The sequence below is a fragment of the Podarcis raffonei genome, chromosome 15 (assembly GCF_027172205.1).
Source record: "Podarcis raffonei isolate rPodRaf1 chromosome 15, rPodRaf1.pri, whole genome shotgun sequence".
NCBI classification, from domain to species: Eukaryota; Metazoa; Chordata; class Lepidosauria; order Squamata; family Lacertidae; genus Podarcis; species Podarcis raffonei.
In genome coordinates, this window is record NC_070616.1 from 14,956,292 (window position 1) to 14,981,172 (window position 24,881).

Genomic DNA, 24,881 nt, shown 5'->3' on the forward strand with positions numbered 1-24,881 from the left:
AATTTTAAAATAGGTTCCAGCGCTGTGCTTTCATTTTTAAGGCGATACAGTTTCTGTGAGGAAACTTCAGCGGAGGAAACACCGCTGAAATGTTTTTATTTTATTTGGGCGCGAATCTTCTGTCCCCACCCCCGCCTCCCTCTCACTTCACAACCACAAAACGGTCGCTACACCCAAGAAGGCGCACGCGCGAGAGCCGCCGGCGAATTAAACGACTGCCGTGCGCCGTCGCCAAGGCAACAAGGGAGGAGCGATTTCGCCGAAGCCGGCCAGTTCGCGCGAGGACCTGCGCGCGTGCGCACAAAGAGATTAGGCAGGCGCGAGCGTGTGCAGGACGGGAAAGCGATGGAACCATAGAGCTTCTGTTGGTTGGGCAGAGCGGCCGGAAGTCGTGTGTTGTCGCAGCAGAAGTGACGCGTTCCGTCACTCCACTTCTTTGTTTATTTCTTCCTTTCTAAAGCCGGACCTGTTCGCCGCTGGTCGGTTGGTCGCCGCCATGGCTCTGGAGACGGTGCCCAAAGACCTGCGTCACTTGCGGGCCTGCCTGCTCTGCTCGCTTGTGAAGGTGAGTGAGCGTGTATGTTGTCCGGTTCCACTTCCGGATAAACCGGAAGTCCCTGTTTTTAATTACGGGGAACCATCCTGGAGGGAGCCAGTGTGGGTCCTTTGCCCCTGGGGATCTCCCTACAAAGCAGGGTGGGGGAGCCCTTTCTGTCCCCCTAGCCTTGTTGCCTGTTCACGGTGTGCTTCCACACCATGGAGCTTCTGGTTTAGCCATTGTGTCTCATGGCAGAAGTTGCTAGAGTTATTACTGTACTGTATTTAATTAAGGTAAATAAAAAAATTAAAAAATTGTCCAGTTTTCCCCCAACACCTTAGAGACCAAACAATAAGTATTTAATTATTTATTGTGTTTAATGTATATGTCACTTTCTCTTCCAAAGTTCTCAAGGGGGCGTACATGGTTCTGCCCCTCCTCATTTAATCCCCACAACAACCCTGAGAGAGGTGAGCTAGGGTGAGAGGCACTGACTGCCTCCATAGATTACCCATCGAGCTCCATGGTCGAGTCAGGGATTTTAACCCTTGTCTCCAAGGCCCTAGTATAACAGTCTGACCATGACACCACCACTGGCTCTCAGACTTAACACTCTGTGTGAAGGATCTTGAGACTTTTTGGAGGCCAGTTCCCCAATCCTGTCAGCACCTGGACCCCGTCCTGATAGTGATGTCCTATCACTATCGAGCAAAGATTTTGAAAATTTTATTTTGACAGGTCTTTAGCCTGACTTGACTTTATTTTTAACTCACCTTATAAGTGGATAGATGTATGAGAGGTGTGTGCCATTCATTATTTATTTACTTATGAATAAAACAATCACAATAAACCAAGCGCCCATATATTTTTATTTGGTCACAGTGTTGGCGCCTGGTTTCATGTGCTTAAATTTTTGTGTGTTTTTTTACAAGTTTTAGAAATAAATTTATAATAACTCTCATTGGTTGCCTTGTGAGGAAATGATGGAATGATTCCTTGAAAAGGTTGTGCTCCAGCAGGTTTTTTTGTTTGTTTTATTCAAGCTCTAGTTGTAGAAGCTTCCTTTTGAGTTCCTTTTCCTGACTTAATTTCATCTTGCTCTTCAGACCATTGACCAGTTTGAGTTTGATGGTTGTGACAACTGTGACTCCTACCTGCAGATGAAGGGGAACCGTGAGATGGTTTATGATTGCACCAGCTCTTCCTTTGATGGGTGAGTCTGCTTACTATTATTATTTATTGGATTTCTTACACCTGCTTGACCGGAAGAACCTAATGCAGCATACAACAATACAGTCGTACCTTGGAAGTCGAATGGCGTCCATTCTGGAAGTCCTTTCGAGTTCCAAAACATTCGGAAACCAAATTGCAGCTTCTGATTGGCTGCAGGAATCAGCCAGGAATCAGAAGTCGTGGAAGCCCCGTCAAACGTTTGGGTTCCAAAAGAACATTTGCAAACCGGAACAATCACTTCTGGTTTTGCGGTGTTCAGAGCCAAAACATCTGAGTACCAGGGCATTCGGGATCCAAGGTACGACTGAATAAAAATGCAATATTTACTCACTTAAAAGAATTTATAGAAATCCCTCCCCAAAAAAGATTGTCTAGAGCAGGGGAAACCCATGTGCCTGCAGTCTTCTCTGGCATTCACATCATTCTGCAGTGGATTTTTTTCAGTTAACCACACGCATTTGTGATGCTTTAAGGCAGCTTTGCTTGGTTAGAACAACAGCAGCTGCTTGGGAACCCAAAGAAGTCCATAGGCCTATAAGTTACCTGGGCTTATATAGAGGCATTCTGTTTACACATGTGTAGAAATTAAGTCATGTAATAAGCAGAGGTTGCAGTTAGCTAACAACCCTATCAAAAGAGCAAAGGTAACATTGCAGAACAAGGTCATAGATTCATCTATTAGCAAATTCCTTCATACTTCTTCACAGACATCTTGGCTCTTACAACATCCTTTCACCCAATATCCTCTTCACACTGCCTTTACATCTTAGGCTATCTATCAATACCTTTTTCTACCACACTACTCACCCCTTGCTGATATTAGGCTTGGGGCAAGCATTAAACACACTAGGTTGCAATGTGTGCTTGGCTGTGGTGTGGCACCCACAGCCATTTTTCTGGTAGGGTTTTTTGGTCATTTGAGTGTAAGCAGCCAAGGACAAGACCAAGGGTTTTTTGACTGGTGTCTCTTCATCCAGCTGAATGATCATAGAAATGATAGCAGGGCAATTATCCATGGCATGCAGTGTTAAGTAGGAAGCCGAGTTCCTTGGAGATGCAAGATGTTGGAATGAGCTGGGCTCATGTGCAAGGGGGGCGAGGCAACTGACTCAGGCAAAGAGGAGCAGTTGCCTGCCTCTCAGCCTAATAATTCTCGCCACATCTGGATTGTGTAACTGAGCCCCGTGGCTTCTTATATGGAACAGGAAAAGAATCAAAGAGTTGCCCTCTCCTCTGCCTAGAAATAATGGACGAGTTCAGGAAACCAGTGAATTTCGGTATGAAAAGATGATGCTACTGTTTTCAAACTTCAGTGACGGTTTCCAAGTCAGAAAAGAGATTTTGCTGCTGAACTACACCACCCATCTTCCCAGGGCAATGGCCATGCTTTCCGGGGCTGATGGGAGTTAGAGTTCAGCAATACCTGGGGGGCCAAAGATTCCCCACACCTGCTTTAGACACATAATATAGTAGTAGCCTTGTTAGTATATTAGGCCCAAGAAGGCAAGTTCCCAAGAAGGCTGGAATACTGGTTGCTTTTGATCATTCTTGGTGCCTTTGTGGGCATTGGATGTATGCAGTGAGGAGAGAACGGGGCGTTCATTGGCAAAGCATGTGCTGTGAAAATCTCCAGATAATGAGCAGGAAATTACTTTTGTTTAAGACTTCCTGAGAGTTGCTGCCAGTCAAAATAAACAATGCTGGGTTAGATGGGCCCATAGTATAAAGCAGCCCTGTACATTCAAGGTGAACAAGCAGTGTTCTCTGTGGATGAGTGAGGTGAGGGATCCCTTCAGGCTGAAACCCACAAGTGCATCGTCCTCAGAGTAAGCCTAGTTGGTGTGACGTGTTCCTGCAGTTCTAACTCTCCTTGTCCTTTTGCAGCATTATTGCCATGATGAGCCCTGAGGACAGCTGGGTCTCCAAGTGGCAGAGAATCAGTAAGTCCGCCCCCTTGTGTCCTTTCGCGCTCCGCCTTCAGCATAATTATGGCAAATGAAAAGGCAGATCAACCCCATTTCTCTGGAACTGGCTGTAAATCTTCAGGCGGTTTGCTGTTTCCTCTGTGTTTCCCTTTTGGTCTGCTACCATTTGCAATTGAAGCAGCTTTTTATAACCTCTTCCATTGTTTTGCCCCACACACCTGGGGACCTTCCACCCCCCCCATCCTATTATTACTTTCTTTAAACCCTTTTTGCAGTGTTTTGATTCTCAAGTTTTCCTGACAGCAACCCTACGGGCTTGCCAAGGTGGGGAGTAAGAGTGTTTTTGTCTGTGTTTCTTCACTGCTGTTCAGGATGGCCCAGGCTCCCTTTTCATAAAGTTGGTGGTTTAACCAGAGCTTGTTCTCTTCCCCCAGGTAACTTCAAGCCCGGTGTGTACGCAGTGTCTGTGACTGGCCGCCTACCCCAAGGTAACTTGCCAGGCTTTTAGTAAGAATTAAAAGTCTTTCCTTGCTCACAAAGATAAGCTGCTCAGTCAGGCCCAAGGGGACCCTTTTAGTCCAGCATCCTCTTCTGGCCACCTAGATCCCCTAATGAGAAGCCAACAAGCTGGACATGAGGTTAACCTGGGTTGATAACCTTAGACATTTCCACCTTTTTTGCTACTGAGCCTGTGCTCATCTGGGCATTTCTGTCTTGAGGGGAAGAGCTTTCATAATATCACTAGAACTCATGGACATCTAATGAAGTTGAATTTTAGAAGTTTCAGGACAGACGAAAGAAAGTCCTCGTGCAGTTCATAGTTAAACTATGGAACTCACTCCCACAGGAGGTAACGATGGCCAGCAATTGGATGGCTTTTAAAAAAGCATTGAGGAAAGGGCAATCAGTGTCTACCATCCATGATGGCTATGCTCTGCTTTCACAGTTGGGGGCAGTGATGCTTCTGGATACCAGTTGCTGGAAACTGGAGTGCTCTGGTGCTCAAATCCTGCCTGAGGGTTTCCCAGAAAATGTGCCTGCTTGGCATTGTGCGAACAGGATACTGATCTCGATGGGCCATTGGCCTAATCCAGCAGGCTCTTCTTATTTTATGTATATAATGGGGGAAGAAAAGGAAGAACTAGGCTCACAGAAAGATTAACCTTGCAGCTGGTTAGGAAATTTGCAGTTTCAGGATGTGATACTTGCACACAGAGATGTAGATAAAACCCACTATGACAAAGCTTTTTTGGGGGATTTTGCTAATTAGCTAGCTGCAGGGTTGCTAATGCCACATACCTTTTCCTTTTACTTCCTTGCCTCTTCTCCCCACCCCTTAAACATACGTCATGCTTTTTATTGCTGCAGGCATCGTCCGGGAACTGAAGAGTCGCGGTGTGGCCTACAAGTCTCGGGACACAGCCATAAAGACCTAAGGAGGAGGCGTTCCCACCCACCCCTCAATTGATGCCCACACAGGCCTCCATTTCAGAAGAGACTCCTGCTCAGAACTGGCCTAACGTTAAGAAACAAATATCTCTTTGTGGGTGTGGGGTCTTTGTCTGGGGATCAAGAGTGGACTGACTGCACCATGCTCCTCCCTGCTAGCTGAGCTAGAGAGGGGCCTTCCTGAGAGGCTGTAAGTAGGAGCGGCAGAAGTTTAAGTGTTGACGATTTCTGTAAATATTCCTAATAAATTTGGTTATGGTGTCAGAAATTCACATCCTGACGTTTGCTGTTTCCCTTGCCATCTGCAAAACATATAGAGCTGAAAGTGGGGGTGGCGGGGACTTCTGTTAAGCATGGACTTAGGCTGCAGGTTTTGTTCTGATATGGATGTGCTATTTTTGGGCCAGGGCTGTGTGGAAAGTGGCCGCCTAGATTGCTGGACTGCACTCCCATCAGCTGTAGGCAGGATGGCCCATGGTCCCAGAGAATGAGGTGTTGTCCAGCAGCACCAAGAGCCTCTACTTAGTTTAGGTGTGCTGGGGAGGGTGACCAGTGATAATTGAGGGTCTGGAAACCAAGCCTTATGAGGCAGGGTTGAGGGAACTGTGTATGTTTAGCCTGGGGAAGAGGTGAGAGGATAGCCATCTTCAGTTATCTGAAAGGATGTCACGTTACTGCTGTTCGGGAGTAGAGAACCCAAACCAGTGGGTTCATATGACAAGAAAGGAGATTCCGATGAAACATTAGGAAGAACTTTCTGATGGAGCTGCTTGGCAGAAGAACAGGACCACCTCAGAAGGTGGCGGAATCTGCTTCATTAGAAGTTTTTAAACAGAGATCGGATGTTAAAGATTCTTTAGCTGTGATTCCTGCATTGTAGGGGCTGGACTAGATGACCCCTGGGGGTCCCTTCCAACTCGAACAATTCTATGATTCCAAGGTTTTAGTCTTGTTTTAAATGTATTTGCTGTTTTTGTGTTTTTAGTTATTTAGTGTGCAAATCGCCGTAAGACAGTTACTTATAGAAGGTGATAAATCAATTGGTGGTGATGATAATGATTTAGGAATCTTGAACATGGCAAGAGACATTGGGAAATGAGCATAAATTGGAATAGTTTGGGTAGAAATGGATGCATGACCAGCACTGTATTTCCAAAGATGGCCACTAGGAGGCAGTGCAGGACTGTTCCTGGGAGCAACTGTCTGTAGCAGGGGTCAGCAAACTTTTTCAGCAGGGGGCCGGTCCACTGTCCCTCAGACCTTGTGGGGGGCCGGACTATATTTTTTGGGGGGAAATGAACAAATTCCTATGCCCCACAAATAACCCAGAGATGCATTTTAAATAAAAGGACACATTCTACTCATGTAAAAACACGCTAATTCCCGGATTGTCTACCTATGGACTGCCTACCTATGGCCTGTAGCCTTCCAACCATAAACCCATTTTATATCTTTATCACCCACAGTGACCCTTAGCTCTTGAATTCTTCTGGTTTTTGAAGAAGTGATTATATTCATTACATCACACAACTTCTAGCCATATCTGTGGAACAGAAGTGGGGAGTATTGCAGCCCTAAAGCAGTTACCAGACACTAATTTCCATCAGCCCCTTCAGCCAGCATGATCAGGAATGATGGGAGTTGTAGTCCAGCAACATCTAGAGGGCCCCAGATGTTCCCCACACCTGCCATAGAACTTCTCTTTGACACAGTATTTCATAACTTTTTTCCCTTTCCCTTTGTAGCCACTTGGGGCAGGTACTCAGCTGTGAGTGAGACTTGACCAAGGCCACAGAGTTTCATTTATTTCTAAAAATATTTATATACAGTACTGGTATGCCATGAAAAATATATATCAAAGTGGTTTACAACATTAAAATCCAATAAACCGTACAATAAACCCTTAAAAAAGAGTTGAAAATGCACATCAGTTAATTATTGCGGAAAGGTATATTCTTAATTGCCTGCTTATGCCTGAAGGAAAGAGAAGTTTTCATCAAGTGTTTAAAAAGTTGGCACAAGAAGGCACCTGCTGAATCTTTGTTTGCAGTGTGTTTCACAGGACTGGACCAATGACACCAAAGGCTCAGTTCCTTGTCAAATGAGCCTCACCAACTCAGGAAATAGGCAATGATGCTCCTGCAGATAATCTGAATGATCAGGCTCTGGTGTATGAGGGGTTCAGGCCATCTGTGAGGTATTGAGGAATACAAGTCTGTGAGGAGGTGGGACTTGGACCTTGAACCCTGGCTCTTACAATCATGCACCCTTTTCCCCACTGGTGTCCTCAAATTGGTCCTCCTGAGCTCTGGAGCCTTTCCTTGCCCCTATTCTCTCTCAGTCCAAGCACTTAATCTACCCTGGTGATTCAGCGATGTTGCTGAACCCCAGCTTCCATCACGCCTGGCCATTGGTCATAGTGACTGAGGCTGATGGGAGTTGGAGTCCAGCAGCATTGCCCATTTCTGCTTAAAAAGAGAAGAGGGGAAAAGGAATTGAGAAATGGATATACAGTGGTACCTTGGTTCTCAAACTTAATCCATTCCGGGCGTCCATTCGACTCCCGAAACAGTTTGAAAACCAAGGTGCGGCCCGATAGGCTGCAGGAGCTTCTTGCACTCAATCGAAAGCCACGTTGGACGTTTGGCTTCCAAAAAACATTCATAAACCAGAACACTCACTTCCGGGAGGCTTGCAGTGTTTGGGAGCCAATTTGGAGACAAGCCATTCGAGTACCAAGGTACCGCTGTGCTCCCTGGAGCATCCTCTGGACTGGTGACAGATCAGAAAGATCCACACTGCGTTGCAGCTATGGGGGAAGAGGTGCATGGATCAAGGAACTCCACCCACTTAGCATCATGTTGGTGGCAATATCTGTCCATGCACCAAGGCACTCTCTGGTTAGGCACTGGTCCATCTAACTCAGTTTTGTCCACACTGACTGGCAGCAGCTCTCGGGATTCAGGCAAGAGCCTCCAGCTCAGGTGTGCTGAAACCCAGGACAGAGGAATAGGGGTCCTTCCACATTTGGGTTCCTGGAAATTCATTCCAAACATTATCCTGGTTCTCATGAAGTGCAAATGAGGTGATTAAAAGAAATTATTGTCCTGGACTGGTCTGCTTCATGGCACAGAGCATGTCTTGACTGCTCCCTCATGCAAAATGAATCCTAGTATATGTGAACTCCAGGCTGGCTAGAAGGGTATTTTGAAAGCTAGTGTGGTGTAATGGTTAGAGCATTGGACTAGGACCTGAAAGACCAGGGATTAAAATCTCCACTCAGCTATGAAGCTCGCTGGGTGACCTTAGGCCTGTCACTATCTCTCAGCCTACCCTACCTCACAGGGTTGTGGGGACTAAGTGAGGAGTGGGGGGGGGGGGAGAGAACCAGGGCCAGCACTTTGAGCTCCTTGGAGGAAAAGGTGAGATAGAAATTGAATAAATAAAATATTTGGTGTGGAATTGTTCCCAGCCACTGTATGTAGTGCTGGGAATCCACTAAATTTAAGAAGACAGTGACCTAACTGCAGGGCCCAGGTGGGGAGGGGGGATCTGTGGTTCCCGCTAAGTGTTGCTGGACTACAACTCCCATCATTGCTATTTTATTTTGTTTTGTTTTTTTTAAAGATATTTATTAAAGTTTCCAATTTTTTATATAAACAAAAAACAAACAAAGAGATTAAAAACAAACATATAGTTCATAAAACATACTTTTCAGTAACATATTTCTCTGACCTCCTCATACCTCCCCTTCTTGTATTCCATTTCAGATTATTTGTCCAGCAAATCCTTAACTTAAAGCATTACAGCTTATAATATCACCTTATTTTCTATCCAAACCCTTTTTTTCATCCATGTTCCTTTATATCATTACAGCTAGAAACCACTCAATTTCAATCCAACATCATTCAGCATTCCTTAATTTTACAATATTTCTGTAAATAGTCTTTAAATTTTTTCCAATCTTCTTCTGCCGACTCTTCTCCCTGGTCACGGATTCTGCTCGTCATTTCTGCCAATCCCATACAGTCAATCAGTTTCATCTGCCATTCTTCCAGAGTGGGTAGATGCTATTTTATTTTATTTTGGAAATAAATTTTTATTTGATTTTCAGGAATATAAACATACAACAAAACCAATTCCAAATCCAAATATCGAGATTACTCTGAATCCCCTGACTTCCCCCCATCTCTTCCATGGGTCCTATTGATCCTATTTTCCACTGCATATCAATACTTCTCCAATTTTTTTTATCTTTCTAAATTATCTGTACATTCTGTTACATTACAAGTGTGTTTGAAATCCTGCCAATGTTTTAACCTGCTTACAATGGTCTTGTATATAAATTATAAACTTCTCTCCTTTTTTGAAGTTCTTGTCTTCTTGGTTCCTGAGCTTCCCAGTTAATTTTGCCATTTCCGCACAGTCCATTAACTTGGTTTGCCATTCTTCCCTGGTTGGGGTTGTCTCTTCCTTCCATCTCTGAGCTAGTAGCGTCTGTGCGGCTGTTGTCGCGTACATGTTTATCATTGCTGACTATTGACCATACTGGCTGGTGAGAGCCAGAGTCCAGCAATCTCCAGTGGGAGCACCAGGTTCACGTTCCCTGCTGTAGACAGAGATTGTGGAATCCTCAAAAGAGGAATCATAAAATTGTAGAAATGGGAGGCACCACATGGGCCAGCTTGTTTGACCCATGCAGGAATCACAGACAAATGATCCCTAACAGACAGCTATCCAACCTCTGCTTAAAAACCTTCAGTGGAGGAGAGCCCACCACCTTCTGAGAGAGTCCCTTCCTCTGTCAAACAGCTCTTATTATCAGAAAGGAGCTTGATTTAACAGCATATAAAGAACCCATAAGGCCAAAGTAGGAGATACTGTTGGGAGGGCAATAATGAATTCTCTCTCTGTGTATACTACTTCCTCATGGTCATCCCACCTCACTCAGAGGATGGAGAGGGTGGCCCAGGAGGGGGCATTCTCTTTGGTGGCCCCTGAGTTGTGGAACTCCCTGCAGAGCTGTCTGGTACCTTCACTATACAGTTTTGGGCAAATGTCACCGTTCTGCCCCAGCCTTTGACAGCCAAGATGTGTGTTTCAGGACCCACCCTGCTCTTTCAAATCTAATATACTTCAACTGCTTTTAATCCTAAATTTCATATTGTAAGATTCCCTGGGACCTGTTGGTGAAGGGCAGGTAATTAACTTAATCATAATATAATATCATCTCGTAATGTAATGTAATTCACAGTGGTACCTCGGGTTAAGAACTTAATTCGTTCCGGAGCTCCATTTTTAACCTGAAACTGTTCTTAACCTGAGGTACCACTTTAGCTAATGGGGCCTCCTGCTGCTGCCGCACCACCAGAGCACGATTTCTGTTCTCATCCTGAAGCAAAGTTCTTAACCCGAGGTACTATTTCTGGGTTAGCGGAGTCTGTAACCTGAAGCGTATGTAAGCTGAGGTACCACTGTAATGTGATACAGAAATGTTTTCACTTCCAGTTATTGTAGTTTCCAAAACTCAGGCCCCCAATACGTACAACGTGACTTCCCTGTTTTGAGAGGAAAGTAGATCAATGATACATATTCCATGACCTAGTAGTTGCAATTTGATATTTCTTGGTTTCCTGTGTCTGTGTTTGCCCAGGAACACTCCCCTTGCTAATCGTTTTTTGGACAGTGCCTGTAATGGACTCGAACGTTCTTCTGTTACCATAAGTACTGGCGCCTTGTTTTTGCAAAGGAGGAACAGCAAGCTGATATTTCAAGATGCTGCATTGTGCAATTAACTGGAGGGCGAATACCATCAGGATACCAAGTCTGCTCATTCTTATGCTTTGGAAGGCAGCAAGCCGAGCACTTCAGATGCCAGATCCGTGGCTTGTGTGATCATGCGCATGAGCAAGGCATTGGTGTGTCTCTTTTGCTCGTGAGCCTTTGTCATTTCCCCCTTCTTCATCCTGTGGCCTCTTTTCCCCCCTTGGAGGTGAAGCAGACAAGCTTAATTACTGGATGCTGTCTCTCTGTGTTGTGCTGCCAGGCTGTGGCTGGCTTTTAATTTTGCAAAAGGCGGGCGTGAGGTTTGGTTGTCTCTGGCTCATCCTTGGCTGCTAAGATGCTCATTTAACTCTTGCCTCCTTGACGAGGCTGGCCTGAGGGGCCTGTCATGTCAGCGCTTTCACGCTGGGCTGGTTCTGAGGGTTGACTGCGTCACTTCCCATTTGACTCTCTGCTTTTCTCCGAGAACTTAATTCCCTTCACCCTGCAGGTGATGGCTTGAAGTGAAAAGGCGCTGTCATGTAGTGGGGGCTTGGCAGGTGTGTCCCCCGGGACATGTTTATCAGGGGATCTGCCCTGATTTCCTGGAATCCAACCCCGGTAATTCATTTTATCCTTTCTCTCCATTTTACCTTTTAAAAACAGAGCTTATATTTAAAGTACAGCTTGTATTGCAGCTGCTACCCAGGATGGCTAGGCTTTGCTTCCATGGTCAGAGGCAGTAATGCTTCTGAATACCACTTCCTGGGAACCACAGGAGGGGAGAGAGCTGCCTTGGGGCTTGGATCCTGCTTGCTGGTTTCCTACACGTATCTGCTTAGCCACTGTGAGAACACAATGTTGGACTAGGTGGGCCACTGGCTTGATCCAGCAGAGCTCTTGCATGCTTTATTGAATTTTTACCCCACTATTTCCACCAAGGGACACAGGTGGCACTGTGGCTTAAACCACAGAGCCTAGGACTTGCCAATCAGAAGGTCGGCGGTTCAAATCCCTGCAACAGGGTGAGCTCCCATTGCTCGGTCCCTGCTCCTGCCAACCTAGCAGTTCGAAAGCACATCAAAGTGCAAGTACCTGTAGATAAATAGGTACCGCTCCGGTGGGAAGGTAAACGGCGTTTCCATGCGCTGCTCTGGTTCGCCAGAAGCGGCTTAGTCATGCTGGCCACATGACCCGGAAGCTGTACGCCGGCTCCCTCTGCCAATAAAGCGAGATGAGCGCCGCAACCCTAGAGTCGGCCATGACTGGATCTAATGGTCAGGGGTCCCTTTACCTTTACCTATTTCCTCCAAGGAGCATGAAGTGCTGTTTTGCACTCAGGTCTCCTTCAAATGCTAAATTCCAGGTGTGTGCAAAATTATGTGTTTGTTTGTTTGTATAATATTATTGCTTTCCTCATGCAAGACCTTCTCTTTGCAAAACCTTCCCTTTTAATTTTTGCCAGCAGCGATCCTGGCGCTCTCTCTCTCTCTTTTTGGCCAAAGGATTTGGGGAAGGGAGAATGAGCACGTTTTAAACGCACATCATCTAATGCGTCTGCATGTCAGAATAGCAGGGAGCAAGTGACCTATTTTACTGCAGTGTTTGAACTGCAGGCTTCTTCCACCCTCCTGCTTGTCTTCACAGATCCAGCCCTGCGCAGCTGCCTGGGGCTTAGGCATGCAGTCAGTGCTTCTGAGAACGAGCAGAGTGTTTCTCATGCCCCTGCAATCAGTCTCCACGCTGGCAGGGTCCGAGTTCTGATGATCTCTAGGCTGCTTTTGAGCCCATCTCGTTTCTTTTTAAAAGTGGAAATGTTGCCAACTTAAAAATAATAATAATCCTGCTCTTCTATCTTTTAACAGTGATCTGGCACACCAGAATTTAGCAGAAGAGTCTTTTTTCCATCGCTCATATCTTCACAACTGTCAAAGTGTAGCCTGCTTAGTTTCTGTGTCAGGCGGCTGGTAAAAGGCAGAGTTTCAGGGTAAAAAAACCAAAAAACCACCACATGGCAATGCTATTTATAGGAAATCTGGGCGCAGGGTAGAGCAGCTAAATTGCTGCCCTTATTTTTTTGCTTTTGGGGATGTCTTGTTCCAGCTTTGCCCTCTTTCTGTTCTCATTCTTCTAAATCCAGATGGCTTCCCTGAGACTATCTCTAACAAAGAGCGTTAAGCAAATTTCTCCCCACACCCCCAAATTCAGCCAAGTAATCATGCAAGGAAATAGAGAATGCAAAGTAAAAAATGCAAAGTTAAATGCTGGATAAATCATGGGGATTTTCTGTAATGGCCTATTTGACACGTCTTAGATTTGGTGAACAATAGATTTATTCTCCCTTATCACACAAAATTGTCATAAAAACCAACATATAGGAACTTCACAGAAAGGTGTAGTGGTTAAGAGTGTTGGACTAGGGCCTGGGAGAACAGGCTTCAAATCCTCACTCAGCCTTGATGCTCACTGGCCTTGTGAGCCAGTTGCTGCCTCTCAGCCTAGCCTACCTCACAGGGTTGTTGTGGGGATAAAATGAGGGTGAAAACGATGTACGGCACCTTGAGCTCCAATGGAGAAAAAGCTGGGATATAAATGCAATAAATCTATTGAAAAATATAGTTTAAAAATGGGCTTTTTGCCAAGCTTAAACTATGGGATTACAATTCTTTAAGAATATGTAAAAATCAATGTGAGGTAAGGTAGGTTGTAAAAACTAGGTCATAGTCAGAGTAAACTCATTGAAATGGATAGACCTATTAAGCATGTCCATTAATTTCAATTGAGAAGAGAAGACTCCCTGGAAAAGACCTTGATGTTGGGAAAGATGGAGGGCACAAGGAGAAGGGGACGAGAGAGGACGAGATGGTTGGACAGTGGTCTCAAAGCTACCAGCATGAGTTTGACCAAACTGCGGGAGGCAGTGGAAGACAGGAGTGCCTGGCGTGCTCTGGTCCAGGGGGTCATGAAGAGTCGGACACGACTAAACAACAACATCAGTTAATTTCAATGGTTCCACTCTGTATAGGACTAACATTGGATTGACCCTAGCTTATTCTAAATTGGAGCATTAACAGCACATTTTGGCCCTCTTTTATATTCCTACTTAAGTTCATACTTGGTGCTATATGTTGTTGTTGCTAGCATCCACCTGTTTTAAGAGACAATGGAGTGCGCCTCCAGGGGTTGAAGTCAAACTGCGTTAGCAGCACCAAAGCCTGGGCAGCGTGGATGGAGGTCCTGGACCGCCCAGACAACAAGACCCCGCTCTCGGCCTCACTGATGTGGCCCAAAGGAAAGCTGAGCAATACGTTTGGCACCAGCTTAGCTGCAGGAGTTGCTGGAAGGAGGTGTACAAGTTGCCATCCAACCATCTCAGGGACTCCACTCCACATTTGTGCAGGGTTTACTGCTTAATATGAGTTTCCTGTTAAAACAGTCATTGATTGTTAATTTAGCACTAGAAAAAATGCCTCATCTGAAACCCTGGGGAGCTGCTGCCAGCCAGTGTAGACGGTACTAAGATAGATGGGTCTGACTTGGTATAAGGCCACTTCTTATGATCTGCACAAATTAGTGTGTGGTGTCTCTACCTTCTGGGCACACCCGCCATGTGGCCCTCAGAATGTTGATATGGCTGAATTTGGCCCTCAGTCCCAAGAAAAGTAGCCAGCCCTACTCTTGAAGTTAAATTCCTGAGGGATGTCTGTGTGTCGCATCACATCTCTAATAGCCTGGAAGATTATGAATGCAGAAAGACTTGGAAGCCTAAATAGTAACAACTGGTTACTTTTTATTATATGTTATTGTTGTTTTTATTAGATGTTTATTTTCTGTGATTGCATTTTTGTAATTGTAAAAATTGCTTTTTTAAAATAAATACCATTAGAGTTTATACAGGAAAATTACAAAGATTATTGTCACCCTTTTCTTTTTGTCCAGACTGAAACATTAATCCAGAGGCAAAAATGAGAGAGAAGAGAAAAAGACAGAAAGACAGACAGAAAGAGGAAAGGATAAAAAGGAATTAAAAGAGAGAAAGTGAAGAGAGAGAGAGAAAAGGAAAAAGAGAGAGGTTAAGAAGCTTCTTAAAAATTGTTTTTAATGCTGTATCTTAAATAGATGTAGCCCTCCCTGGGAACTAGGGTGATGGGCAGGTGATAAAACACAAAAAACACAAACAACAAGGCACCACCCAGCACCTATCATTTCATGTGCTAGGAAGACTTTGTTTTGGACTCGCTCACAGACTCACTGTGCTGTTGTTGTTTTTCTCTCCCTTTTTTGTGATCTTTTAATAATGGACTGCAAGAGCCAGAGCACCTTGGGGAGAGAATTGGCTGCCCTTAATTTCACCTGGGAAATGTTGGACAGGATGCAGAGCCTGTCATTTCCACCAGATAAAATTGGGGCGCTCTTGGAACACGCCCCCCTCTGTCCTCACCTTGAGGCTCACAGCTGCTTCCTGACAGCAAGCCGGGCGCTTCAGTGTATCTGCGTGTGCATTTACGATGTGCCAGTTTACAGCCAAGATGCACCAGTGGTTTGACTTCTGATGTGAGGGAGGTGGAATCTAAAGTTCATAGAGTCTCCCCAAGGGCCATCTAGTCCAACCCCCTGCAGTGCAGGAATCACAGCGAAAGAATCCCTGACAGATGGACGCCCAAGCTCTGTTGATAAACCTCCAACGAAGGGGAGGGTGTTCGTTCAAACAGCTCTCCTCATCAAAAGTTCTTCCTGATGTTTACACGGAATCTCCCTTCTTGCCATTTTAATCCATTTCTCCGGGTCCTACTCACTACAACAGCCTTCTCCATCTTCCGTGTGTCAGCCCTAGAGATATTGGAAGATGGCTATCACATCTCCTCTTCTCCAGGCCCAACATACCCAGCTCCCTCAACCGTTCCTCATAAGGCTTGGTTCTCGGACCCTTGATCATCTTGGTCACCCCTCCTCTGCACATGTTCCCGTTATTAAACTGTGGTGCCCAGAACTGGATGCATGACTCCAGGTGGGGATCTGACCAAGGCAGAATAGAGCAGTACTATGACTTATCCATAGAGGGACGCAGGTGGCGCTGTGGGTAAAACCTCAGTGCCTAGGGCTTGCCGATCGCATGGTCGGCGGTTCGAATCCCCGCGGTGGGGTGAGCTCTCGTCTTTCGGTCCCAGCTCCTGCCCACCTAGCAGTTCGAAAGCACCCTTAAGTGCAAGTAGATAAATAGGTACCGCTTTATAGTGGGAAGGTAAACGGCGTTTCTGTGTGCTGCACTGGTGCTGGCTCGCCAGAGCAGCTTCGTCACGCTGGCCACGTGACCTGGAAGTGTCTCCGGACAGCGCTGGCCCCCGGCCTCTTAAGTGAGATGGGCACACAACCCTAGAGTCGGACACGACTGGCCCGTACACGCAGGGGTACCTTTACCTTTACCTTTATGACTTATCCATAAAGGTAAAGGTAAAGGGACCCCTGACCATTAGGTCCAGTCGTGACCAACTCTGGGGTTGCGGCGCTCATCTCGCTTTACTGGCTGAGGGAGCCGGCGTACAGCTTCCGGGTCATGTGGCCAGCATGACTAAGCCGCTTCTGGCGAACCAGAGCAGCGCACGGAAGCGCCGTTTACCTTCCTGCCAGAGCGGTACCTATTTATCTATTTGCACTTTGACGTGCTTTCAAACTGCTGGGTTGGCAGGAGCAGGGACCGAGCAATGGGAGCTCACCCCGTCGCAGGGATTTGAACCACCGATCTTCTGATTGGCAAGTCCTAGGCTCTGTGGTTTAACCCACAGCGCCACCCGCGTCCCATGACTTATCCATATCTGCACAAAAAAAGCATGTTTTTAAAAGTCCTCCCAAATTTCTGCAAAAGGCTTTAAGAAGAGTCAGAATACAGACTGCAGGGATGGATGGTGAGGCAAAGTTCCATTGCTTAGGATACATCACATTTTAATCTAGCCTGAAACTGGTTGAACTGTCATGGCTTCTGTCCCCAAAAGGATTCTGGGAATTTTTCAACAGCATACACCCCCTAAGGCCTGCCTCACAGAATGTTTTTGCGAGTCTGCGATGGCGGGGTGGGTAGGGGGTGGGTGGCGTTCTACAAAGAGCTCTCTTTGTACTGTGATTGGGACTGCACCCGATGCGTCGTCGAGAGCGGATCTTGGAGATTATGATGGGATGCAGGATAGTCTCTTGGGTATGTCGAACAGAGCCTTTACACATCAAAGCTCAGTGCCTCAAATTATGCCTCGAAAGAAGTCGGCGCAGCAGCAGCAGTGGAATAACAGAACGTGCCCCGGGGCATGTGCAGAGTGCCTACTCTTCCACACTGCAGCTGAGATGAAAGGGAAATGGAGATGTGTGTGGCTTCTAGATATTAATGAATTATGATATGTGAGGGGGGAGGGGGAGGGGAAAGCGTTACGGTGCTTTCCACTAAAGCTTCAGAGCTGATCAGCAAAGCTGTCTGTCTTGAGAGGAATACCTCCAGGCGCCCTCCACAGCAGCGTGTGTGTGTATCTGACTGGCTGGAACTGCAACTGCAACTGCTCTACAACACAGACACCCCTTTGTTCTAGCTAGGTGTCATTCCTGCCTTATTTTTTCCTCTTTGAAGCAGAGGATTGTAGAGTTGGAAGGGACACCAAGGGTCATCTAGTCCAACCCAGTGTTGTTGACACTGACTGGCAGCAACACTCCTGGGCTTCAGGCGTGGCTCCCTCCCTGGAGATGCCACCAGGGATTGAACCTGGGACCTTCTGCATGCAAAGCATCAGCGCTGCCCCTGGGCTGCAGTCCTTTGAAATTGAAGCAAGATTCTAGTCCTCAAGGTTCTGAGTAAAGACTGAAAGAGGAATATAGGAAGCTTCTTCATCCCGAGTCAGGCCACTGGTCCATTTAGCTCATTAATGTCGACAGTGGTTGGCAGCAGCAGCACTCCAGGTTTCAGGAAGGGGATATTCTCAGCTCTCTCTGCAGAGGCCTCTGGGGAATGAACCTGGGAGCTTTTGCATGCGAAGCAAGGGCTCCGCCACAGAGCTACGTTCAGAACATGGCTCCATCTAGCTCAGTGTTGCCTACACTGACTGGCAGCAGCTCTCCAGGGTTTCAGGCTCCATACCCGGAGGTGATGCTCTGCGGGATTGAATCTGGGACCTTCTGCACTCACGGCAGGTGCTCTGCCACTCAGCTGCAGCCCTTCCCCAAGCAGAAGTAAAGGCTGGCCCTTCACACTGCCTTTAGCATCCTCAACTCCTTCAGCACCTTTGCTAATGGCAGGGCCGGCCCTGGGAAATGGGGATGTTAGGTGCTCCAGAGAGAACGCAGAGGGGGGAAGCGGTGGGCGGTGGCAGGAGAGGGGAAGGATGGTGATGGACGAAGAGGAGGAGGAAAAGAAGAGGGGGCCTCTTGCAAAACTGCTCATCCCAGCAGCCGGGGGTGAGTGGGTGGGTGATAGGCTTCCTGCAAGGGGAAGGGGGGGCGTAAACCTGCCAAGTCTCCAGGAGGAAGGAGAGGTGGTCCCTTAGGGAGCAGGGCACGGATGCCCATTCCTTGGGCCAGCGCTGCACTGCGGTGTCTGTGCCACCCCACCCCACCCCCAATTCCTAACCTCGAATCAATAGGCAGGCAGCACCCACCGCACTCGTCTCCCTCCCCGTCACCGAAGCACCATTTCCATGGAAACAGCCTGAGAGCGCTTTGCTTATTGGAGGGCTGGCTCCATCGCTGCATCTCCGAGGCCGACAGGAGTCTCTCTCTCTTTCATCCCCCCCAGTCTCTCTCTCAAAAAAATTCCGATTATTACTATTATTGCAGATCGGGGAAGGGGAGGGGGCGGCGGCTCCCTCCCCACCCTCAGCCCTTCTTCTGAGCCAGGATCGGGCCCAGCTGCCTCTTTGGAGAGGGGGGGACCCCCGCCCCCCCATATCCCCGCCTGGTGACAGCAGCGCCCGCCCTAGCCAGCCGGATTCGCTGCCCGCATCTCCTTTTGTATGCGGCGAGGGGCGGGGAGGCGCCAGCCTCCGCCTCCGCCTCGTCCTTCCTCCTCCCTCCGCCTCCGCCTTCCTCCTATGCTAAGCCAGCGCCAGGCGAGAGCCGCTCGCCAGCATCTCCGGCTGGCCAGTCCTCTCTCGCCATCCCTGCAGTGATGCCTCGCCCAGGGATGCCTTTTCAGCTGTGATGCCCCCCAGCAAGCGGCTGGTGGAGCCCCCTGGTCCAATCCTGGCAGCAGCATCAGACACCCCCGGATTGGTCCCTTGGGTGCTGCCGCTGTCTCCCCGACACCCAAAGGGATGAAGAGGCGGGAGGAGCCCTCTGCAGAGAGCCAGCAGGGAGCCATGCCGGGCAGCGGGGGTGCTGGCAGGGGGGAAGGCGTGAGGGCAGCCCTCCAGGAGGAGGAGGAGGACGTCCCAAGCTGGGGGTCCTCGGAGCAAGCCCCCCCGGAAAGCGCCGCGCTCGGGCACTGCCAGGTGCCCGCATCACCCCAGGTAAGATCAGCCGGCATTTGGGAAGGAGGGTCCAGCGTTGTGATTCTTTTAGGATCCATGGAAGAGCCTCCTCCTTCCAAGGCAGTCTATCTCTATGTTCCTGAAGCCAGTGAGAAACCCGGGGAGGGTCGCGTTCCGTAAGCACCTGGCTGTCCAGCATTGGAAACAGGTTACTGGGTCTTTGACATGCCCATGGAGTGATAACATCTAGCTGAGTCTTGGGAATGCACTGGAATAGTTAGATGTGGTGGTAGTTGCTTGCTTAGATTTCCTCCCCCAAGGGTTAGACAAATTCACGGAGGATTTACCTCCTCAGCCCAGGGCAGTATACCTTCATGCCAGGTGCTGGGAGGCAAAGAGGAAGAAGAGGAGGCTGTTGCAGCATTAATAATAATAATAATAATAATAATAATAATAATAATAATAATAATTAATTATTATTTTGTATTTTCCTTCGGAATATCCTTAAAGGATCTGGCTGGTGACGAAGCTTTGCGTCTTGGTTTCCACAGACAGTCTCTTCCTTATTCACTCCCTTGATGGACTCTTGATTTTCCTGACCAGGCTGCAAAATTAAAATCATGCCGTTTTTAAATGAACTTATAGGCATGCATTTAACTCAGAGATCACCCATATTTTTTAAAAAAAATGAGATTACTGGCAGAGATCACCCATATTATAATTTTTTAAAAAAATTAAATTAATGGCTTGCATTTAACTCAGAGATCACCTAGATAGATAGATAGATTCCCTATCAGGAATATCTTTCTCCCCACAAACCTGTAGCTGACGAACGAGGGATGCAGTAAAGTCTCCTTCTTCACAGCCATGAAGGAGGAACCATGTTTTCCCCACGTTGTAGCTGAGCTGCAGAGACACTGACGGTTTTAAAAATCCTGTTGAAAAGGCAGGCGCCCCCTCCCCACACTTCCCAATTGGGGTTCACAGCCAAGCAGTAAGAAGCTCTTGGTTGAGGGCTCTGTGGCTCTGAGCTCCCTTCCCTTCCGTGGAGGCAAAGGAGAAATCTGCAAGCCATGCTGCCTCAGTGGAACACCCATCTCCAGAGACAGTATACCTGTGAATCCCAGTTGCTGACGGCCAAATAGGAACCTAAGATGGGACTTCTGGATTCGGCCAGTGTCCCATCTAGTCCAGCATCCTGTTCTCACAGTGGCCAACCAGATGCCCAAACGGGACAGCTGCAAGCAAAACCTGAGCCTTCTCCCCTCCTGTGGTTTCCATCAACTGGTTTTCAGAAGCAATTGCTGCCTCCAACTGTGGAGGCAGAACATGGCCATTGTGGCCATCAGCCATTTGTGGGCTCAGCTCTGCATCTCCTACTTGTGGGCTTTCCAGAATAGGCATCTTTGTGGCTACTGTGAGAATAGAGTGCTGCACCGGACAGACCTTTCACCTGGGCTCTTTTTATCTGGGAGCTGATCATAGCTAGGCATCATTGGACTCCAAGCTCTCGTCAGCCCCAGCCAGCAGGACCAATGGTCAGATGTGATGGTAGGAGGGGCTCACAGCTTCTGGGTGGCACCATGGTGACTATCCCAGACCTGCTAAGTGTCCAAACAGGTTTGTGAATAACCACCCATACGAGCCTAGTAATAACTGGTTTGGGGCAAGCAAATAGCCAGGGTTTGTGCATAAGGCTATAATGTTCCTGGTCCCCCAGCTGTTGGCTTTGAAATGATTCATGTTTCTATAAATGACCTTATGGACTAGTATTTTTTTTTTTGGAGGGGGGTGAGGCTGGCAGCTTCTGTGGACATCTTTGCAAGTTTACCTCTCGCATGTTTGTCCTCCATTATCTCAATAACCGCTTCAGCACCCGTCTTTGATAGAAGGCAGCTGATGATCTTAAGAGTCATAGAATTGTAGAGTTGGGTGGGATCCCAACCCCTTGCAAAGCCAGAATCACAGCTAAAGAATCCTGGACAGATGATTTTCCAACCTCTGCTAGGAAACCTCCAGTGGAGGAGAGTCTGCCACCTTCTGAAGTTATCTTACTATCTGCTAATGGAACTTGGGGCACAGAGTCGTCAGAGGACAGTGGCTGGTTTAAGGCCAGCTGGTCAAGCTGAGGTGCAAACAGCGTCCCTTTGCAGCTCTGGATGTGTAGCTCAGTGGCAGATCATCTGCCTCGCATGCAGAAGGTCCCAGGTTCAATCCCCAGTGGTCTCTCCAGATAAGGCTGGAAATATCCCCTGGCTGAAACCCTGGAGAGTTGCTGCCGGTCAGTGTTGGCAGTCCTGAGCTGGATGGACCTGGCTGAGGATGGGCCACAGCTCAGTGGCAGAGCATCTGCTAGACATGCAGAAGGCCCCAGTTTCAATCTGTTGTATTTTTAAATAAGCCCCCTGTTTGCAACCCTGGAGAGCCACTGCCAGTCAGTGTCGACAATACTGAGATAGATGGGCTGACTATAAGGCAATGTCTGATGTTCTGCATACCCATAACCATTATACAACACTTCCTTTTGGTTGTTGCCTGAAGTGGTTGCTACTATCCTGCTAGATTGTTAGGGAGGGATGGGGGCCTTGCCCTCCCCCAGTCAAAACCGTTGTCCAGCCCTTTCAGCATTTGAGAGACCCCCAAGTTGTTTATGAGGGGCAGCAACACTCTGGGGTCTCTAGGGCAAAGAAGGGTCTTTCCTGAACTCCCCCTCCCATTTTTTAAAAAGACCAGGAGCCAAGGTTTGAATCGGAGACATTCTGCATGCAGAGCAGGTGCTCTAACCCTGAGCTACAGTTTAAGAATAAATTAAGGGATCCACCTGAAGGTTGGGCTCTTCTCTGAAATAAATTAAGACCATGGCTGGTGGATCAGGCCCCAAGGAGGCTCATCTAGTCCGGCACAGCAGCCAACCAGAGGCTTCTGCTCCCAGACCCCCCAAGCAGGAAACTGAGGGCAGCAGCAACCCCTCCCCACTTTGAAATCCCGGGAGAGGCAAGGATTCAAGATGCTATTTGGCCAGGAAGCTCACTGGATGACCCTTGCCTGGGCTAGTCAGTATCTCTCAGCCTAACCCACCTCACAGGGTTGTTGTGAAGGTAAAAGGAGGAGGGGAAGAGCCATGTGCAAAACCTTGAGCACCTTGGAAGAAAAGGTGGCGTATAAATTTAAGAAGTTGTAGCTGCTGCTTCTGACAGTGGAGGTACACAGCCGTTGTGGCTAATAGCCATCAGCAGCTTCCGTCATGAATTTGATTCATAGCATTATAGAGTTGGAAGGGACCCAAATGACCATCTAGTCCAACCCCCTGCAAAGCAGGAATCTCAGCTAAGGAATGGTTTCCAAGCTGTCCAAAATGAGGAAAGGGTGTCTGTGGCTACTAGCCACGATGGCTCTTCTCTGCCTCCACAGTCGGAGGCAGCAATGCTTCTGAATACCAGTTGCTGGAAAACACAGGAGAGGGCTCTTGTGCTCGAATCCTGCTTGCTAGTTTCCCAGAAGATGCGTCTGGTTCACTGCTGTGAGAACAGGATGCTGGATTTGATGGGCCCTTGGCTCTTATTCTTAATGCCCTTTTCATCATTCACTGGTGACTTCGCCCCTTTGCAATGGGGAGTTCGGACAGAAGCAAGAATCTTCCTCTCTCAGGCCAAGCTCCTTCTGCGGCTGTTGCAGCTCTGCAACGCTATACAGCTAAGCTTCCATTCTCCACCCTGGGGAGGCAAAGAGATGACAGCCTGTTCTTTCACCCTGCCGGCTGGCAAAATCTCCGCTCCACCAGGTCCTGTTTTTTGGGGAGAAATTGGGCTGGTTCCTTCCCGCTGCATCCCTGCGTCACAGCGAAGGAGGCAGGGCCTGCGTTGCTCTTTCCAGAACAGACGCTTCTCCCTCACCTTAGAATGGGGTGATCTTGCAAGGAAGCCTATCAGCTGAATGGGAAGAGCACCCCACCTCTCCAAACATCTGATTCTAATTACGTTAAAGTCTTCAACCCCCCCCCATACAAATCCAGGAAAAAATGAATATTTTTACTGCTGAAAAACTGGTCTTCTAGAAGGTCCAGGGAGGGGATAACCTTGCCACAGGTTTTGAGGACCTCTGGTCTTAGGAGCAGGGGTCAGCCACCCCCTCTCTGGACTGCTGCCAAGTCTCATTTTGGAGGAAGTTCTTTCACTCTTCCATATCCCACGGGTAGCTCAAATGGGGCCAAACTGGTCGAAGGCACATAGCAGACCTTCCAAGTATCCCTATGTTCCATGACAGTCCAGATTTACAGAAGCCATCCCGGTTTCTGATTTGATCCCAGAATGTCCCACTTTTCCACTGGACCTCCCTATTTTCATCAGAGAAATGTTGGAGGGTATGGAGACATCTGAACCACCTGAAGGCAGTTTTTAAATGCTTAATGTTTTATTATGCATTTACATATGTTGGAAGCTGCCCAGAGTGGCTGGGGCAATCTAGTCAGATGGGCAGGGTATAAATAGTAAAAGTAATAGAAGTAGTAGCAGACACTCCGTGTCCCTATTTTCCAGGGACGTCCCTGATTTAAAGAAACTGTCCCGGTTTCTGATTTGATCCCAAAATGCCCCACCTTTCCTTAGGATGTCCCTATTTTCATTGGAGAAATGTTGGAGGATATGGAGTTATGAGACCTCCTGAGCGAAGGAGATAAGTAACTATACAAATTTTAGAAGACATCTGAAAACAGCCCTTTTATAGGGAAGTGTTTAATGTTTTATTATGTCTTTAGGCACTGTGGGTTAAACCACAGAGCCTAGGACTTGCCGATCAGAAGGTCAGTGGTTCAAATCCCTGTGACGGGGTGAGCTCCCGTTGCTCGGTCCCTGCTCCTGCCAACCTAGCAGTTCGAAAGCATGTCAAAGTGCAAGTAGATAAATAGGTACCGCTCCGGCGGGAAGGTAAATGGTGTTTCTGTGCGCTGCTCTGGCTCGCCAGAAGTGGCTTAGTCATGCTGGCCACATGACCCGGAAGCTGTACGCTGGCTCCCTCGGCCAATAAAGCGAGATGAGCACCGCAACCCCAGAGTCGGTCACGACTGGACCTAATATATATGTTGGAAACTGCCCAGAGTGGCTGGGCAACCCTGTAAGATGTGTGGGGTATAAACAGTAAATTTATCATTATGGAATGGGACATTCCTATTTTCATCAGATAAATGTTGGAGGGTATGACATAGGAAGATGCCAGATGCTTGGCTCATCTAGCTCAGCATTGTCTACACTGACTGGCAGCAGCTCTCCAGCATTTCAGGCAGGTGACACCCCCAGCCTTACCTGGAGACGCTGGGGATGGAAGCTGAGGTCTTCTGCATGCAAAGCAGCAGCTCTGCCAGTGAGCTGAGAACTAAGTATGATTCCAGTTGTCCTGGTTCTGGAGAAAAGACTTTAAATGGGCAGCTGCCTTCTCCTGAGGGCCACGTTGGTTGTCCTTTTTTATTGTGTATTCATGATTAATTCTACTCATCATGGTGTGATGATATTAGGGTGGTTAAGCTCTATAGGATCCCAC

At 47.7% G+C, this 24,881-nt stretch overlaps 2 protein-coding genes across 7 annotated transcripts in view; both read left to right on the top strand.

Annotated features, from left to right (window-relative positions):
• The first annotated feature begins 372 nt into the window (after positions 1 to 372).
• On the top strand, positions 373 to 5,417 carry SUPT4H1 (SPT4 homolog, DSIF elongation factor subunit). Its single transcript, XM_053367210.1, has 5 exons — positions 373 to 565; positions 1,645 to 1,751; positions 3,656 to 3,711; positions 4,131 to 4,184; positions 5,065 to 5,417. Exons 1-5 carry the CDS (start codon positions 497 to 499, stop codon positions 5,130 to 5,132), a joined length of 354 nt encoding a protein of 117 aa, XP_053223185.1. The 5' UTR covers positions 373 to 496; the 3' UTR covers positions 5,133 to 5,417.
• Positions 5,418 to 18,446: 13,029 nt separating this feature from the next.
• The window catches only part of TSPOAP1 (TSPO associated protein 1), a 57,985-nt gene continuing 51,550 nt past the window's right edge, over positions 18,447 to 24,881 (top strand). For 2 of the 6 annotated variants that reach the window (XM_053366822.1, XM_053366823.1), the window contains exon 1: positions 18,452 to 19,388. In XM_053366822.1, coding sequence (XP_053222797.1) covers positions 19,194 to 19,388 — 195 coding nt within the window. In that variant the 5' untranslated portion in view covers positions 18,452 to 19,193. Of the gene's footprint in view, positions 19,389 to 24,881 lie in introns of all 6 variants that reach the window. The other 4 variants (XM_053366821.1, XM_053366824.1, XM_053366825.1 and 1 more) reach the window with 3 other exon arrangements.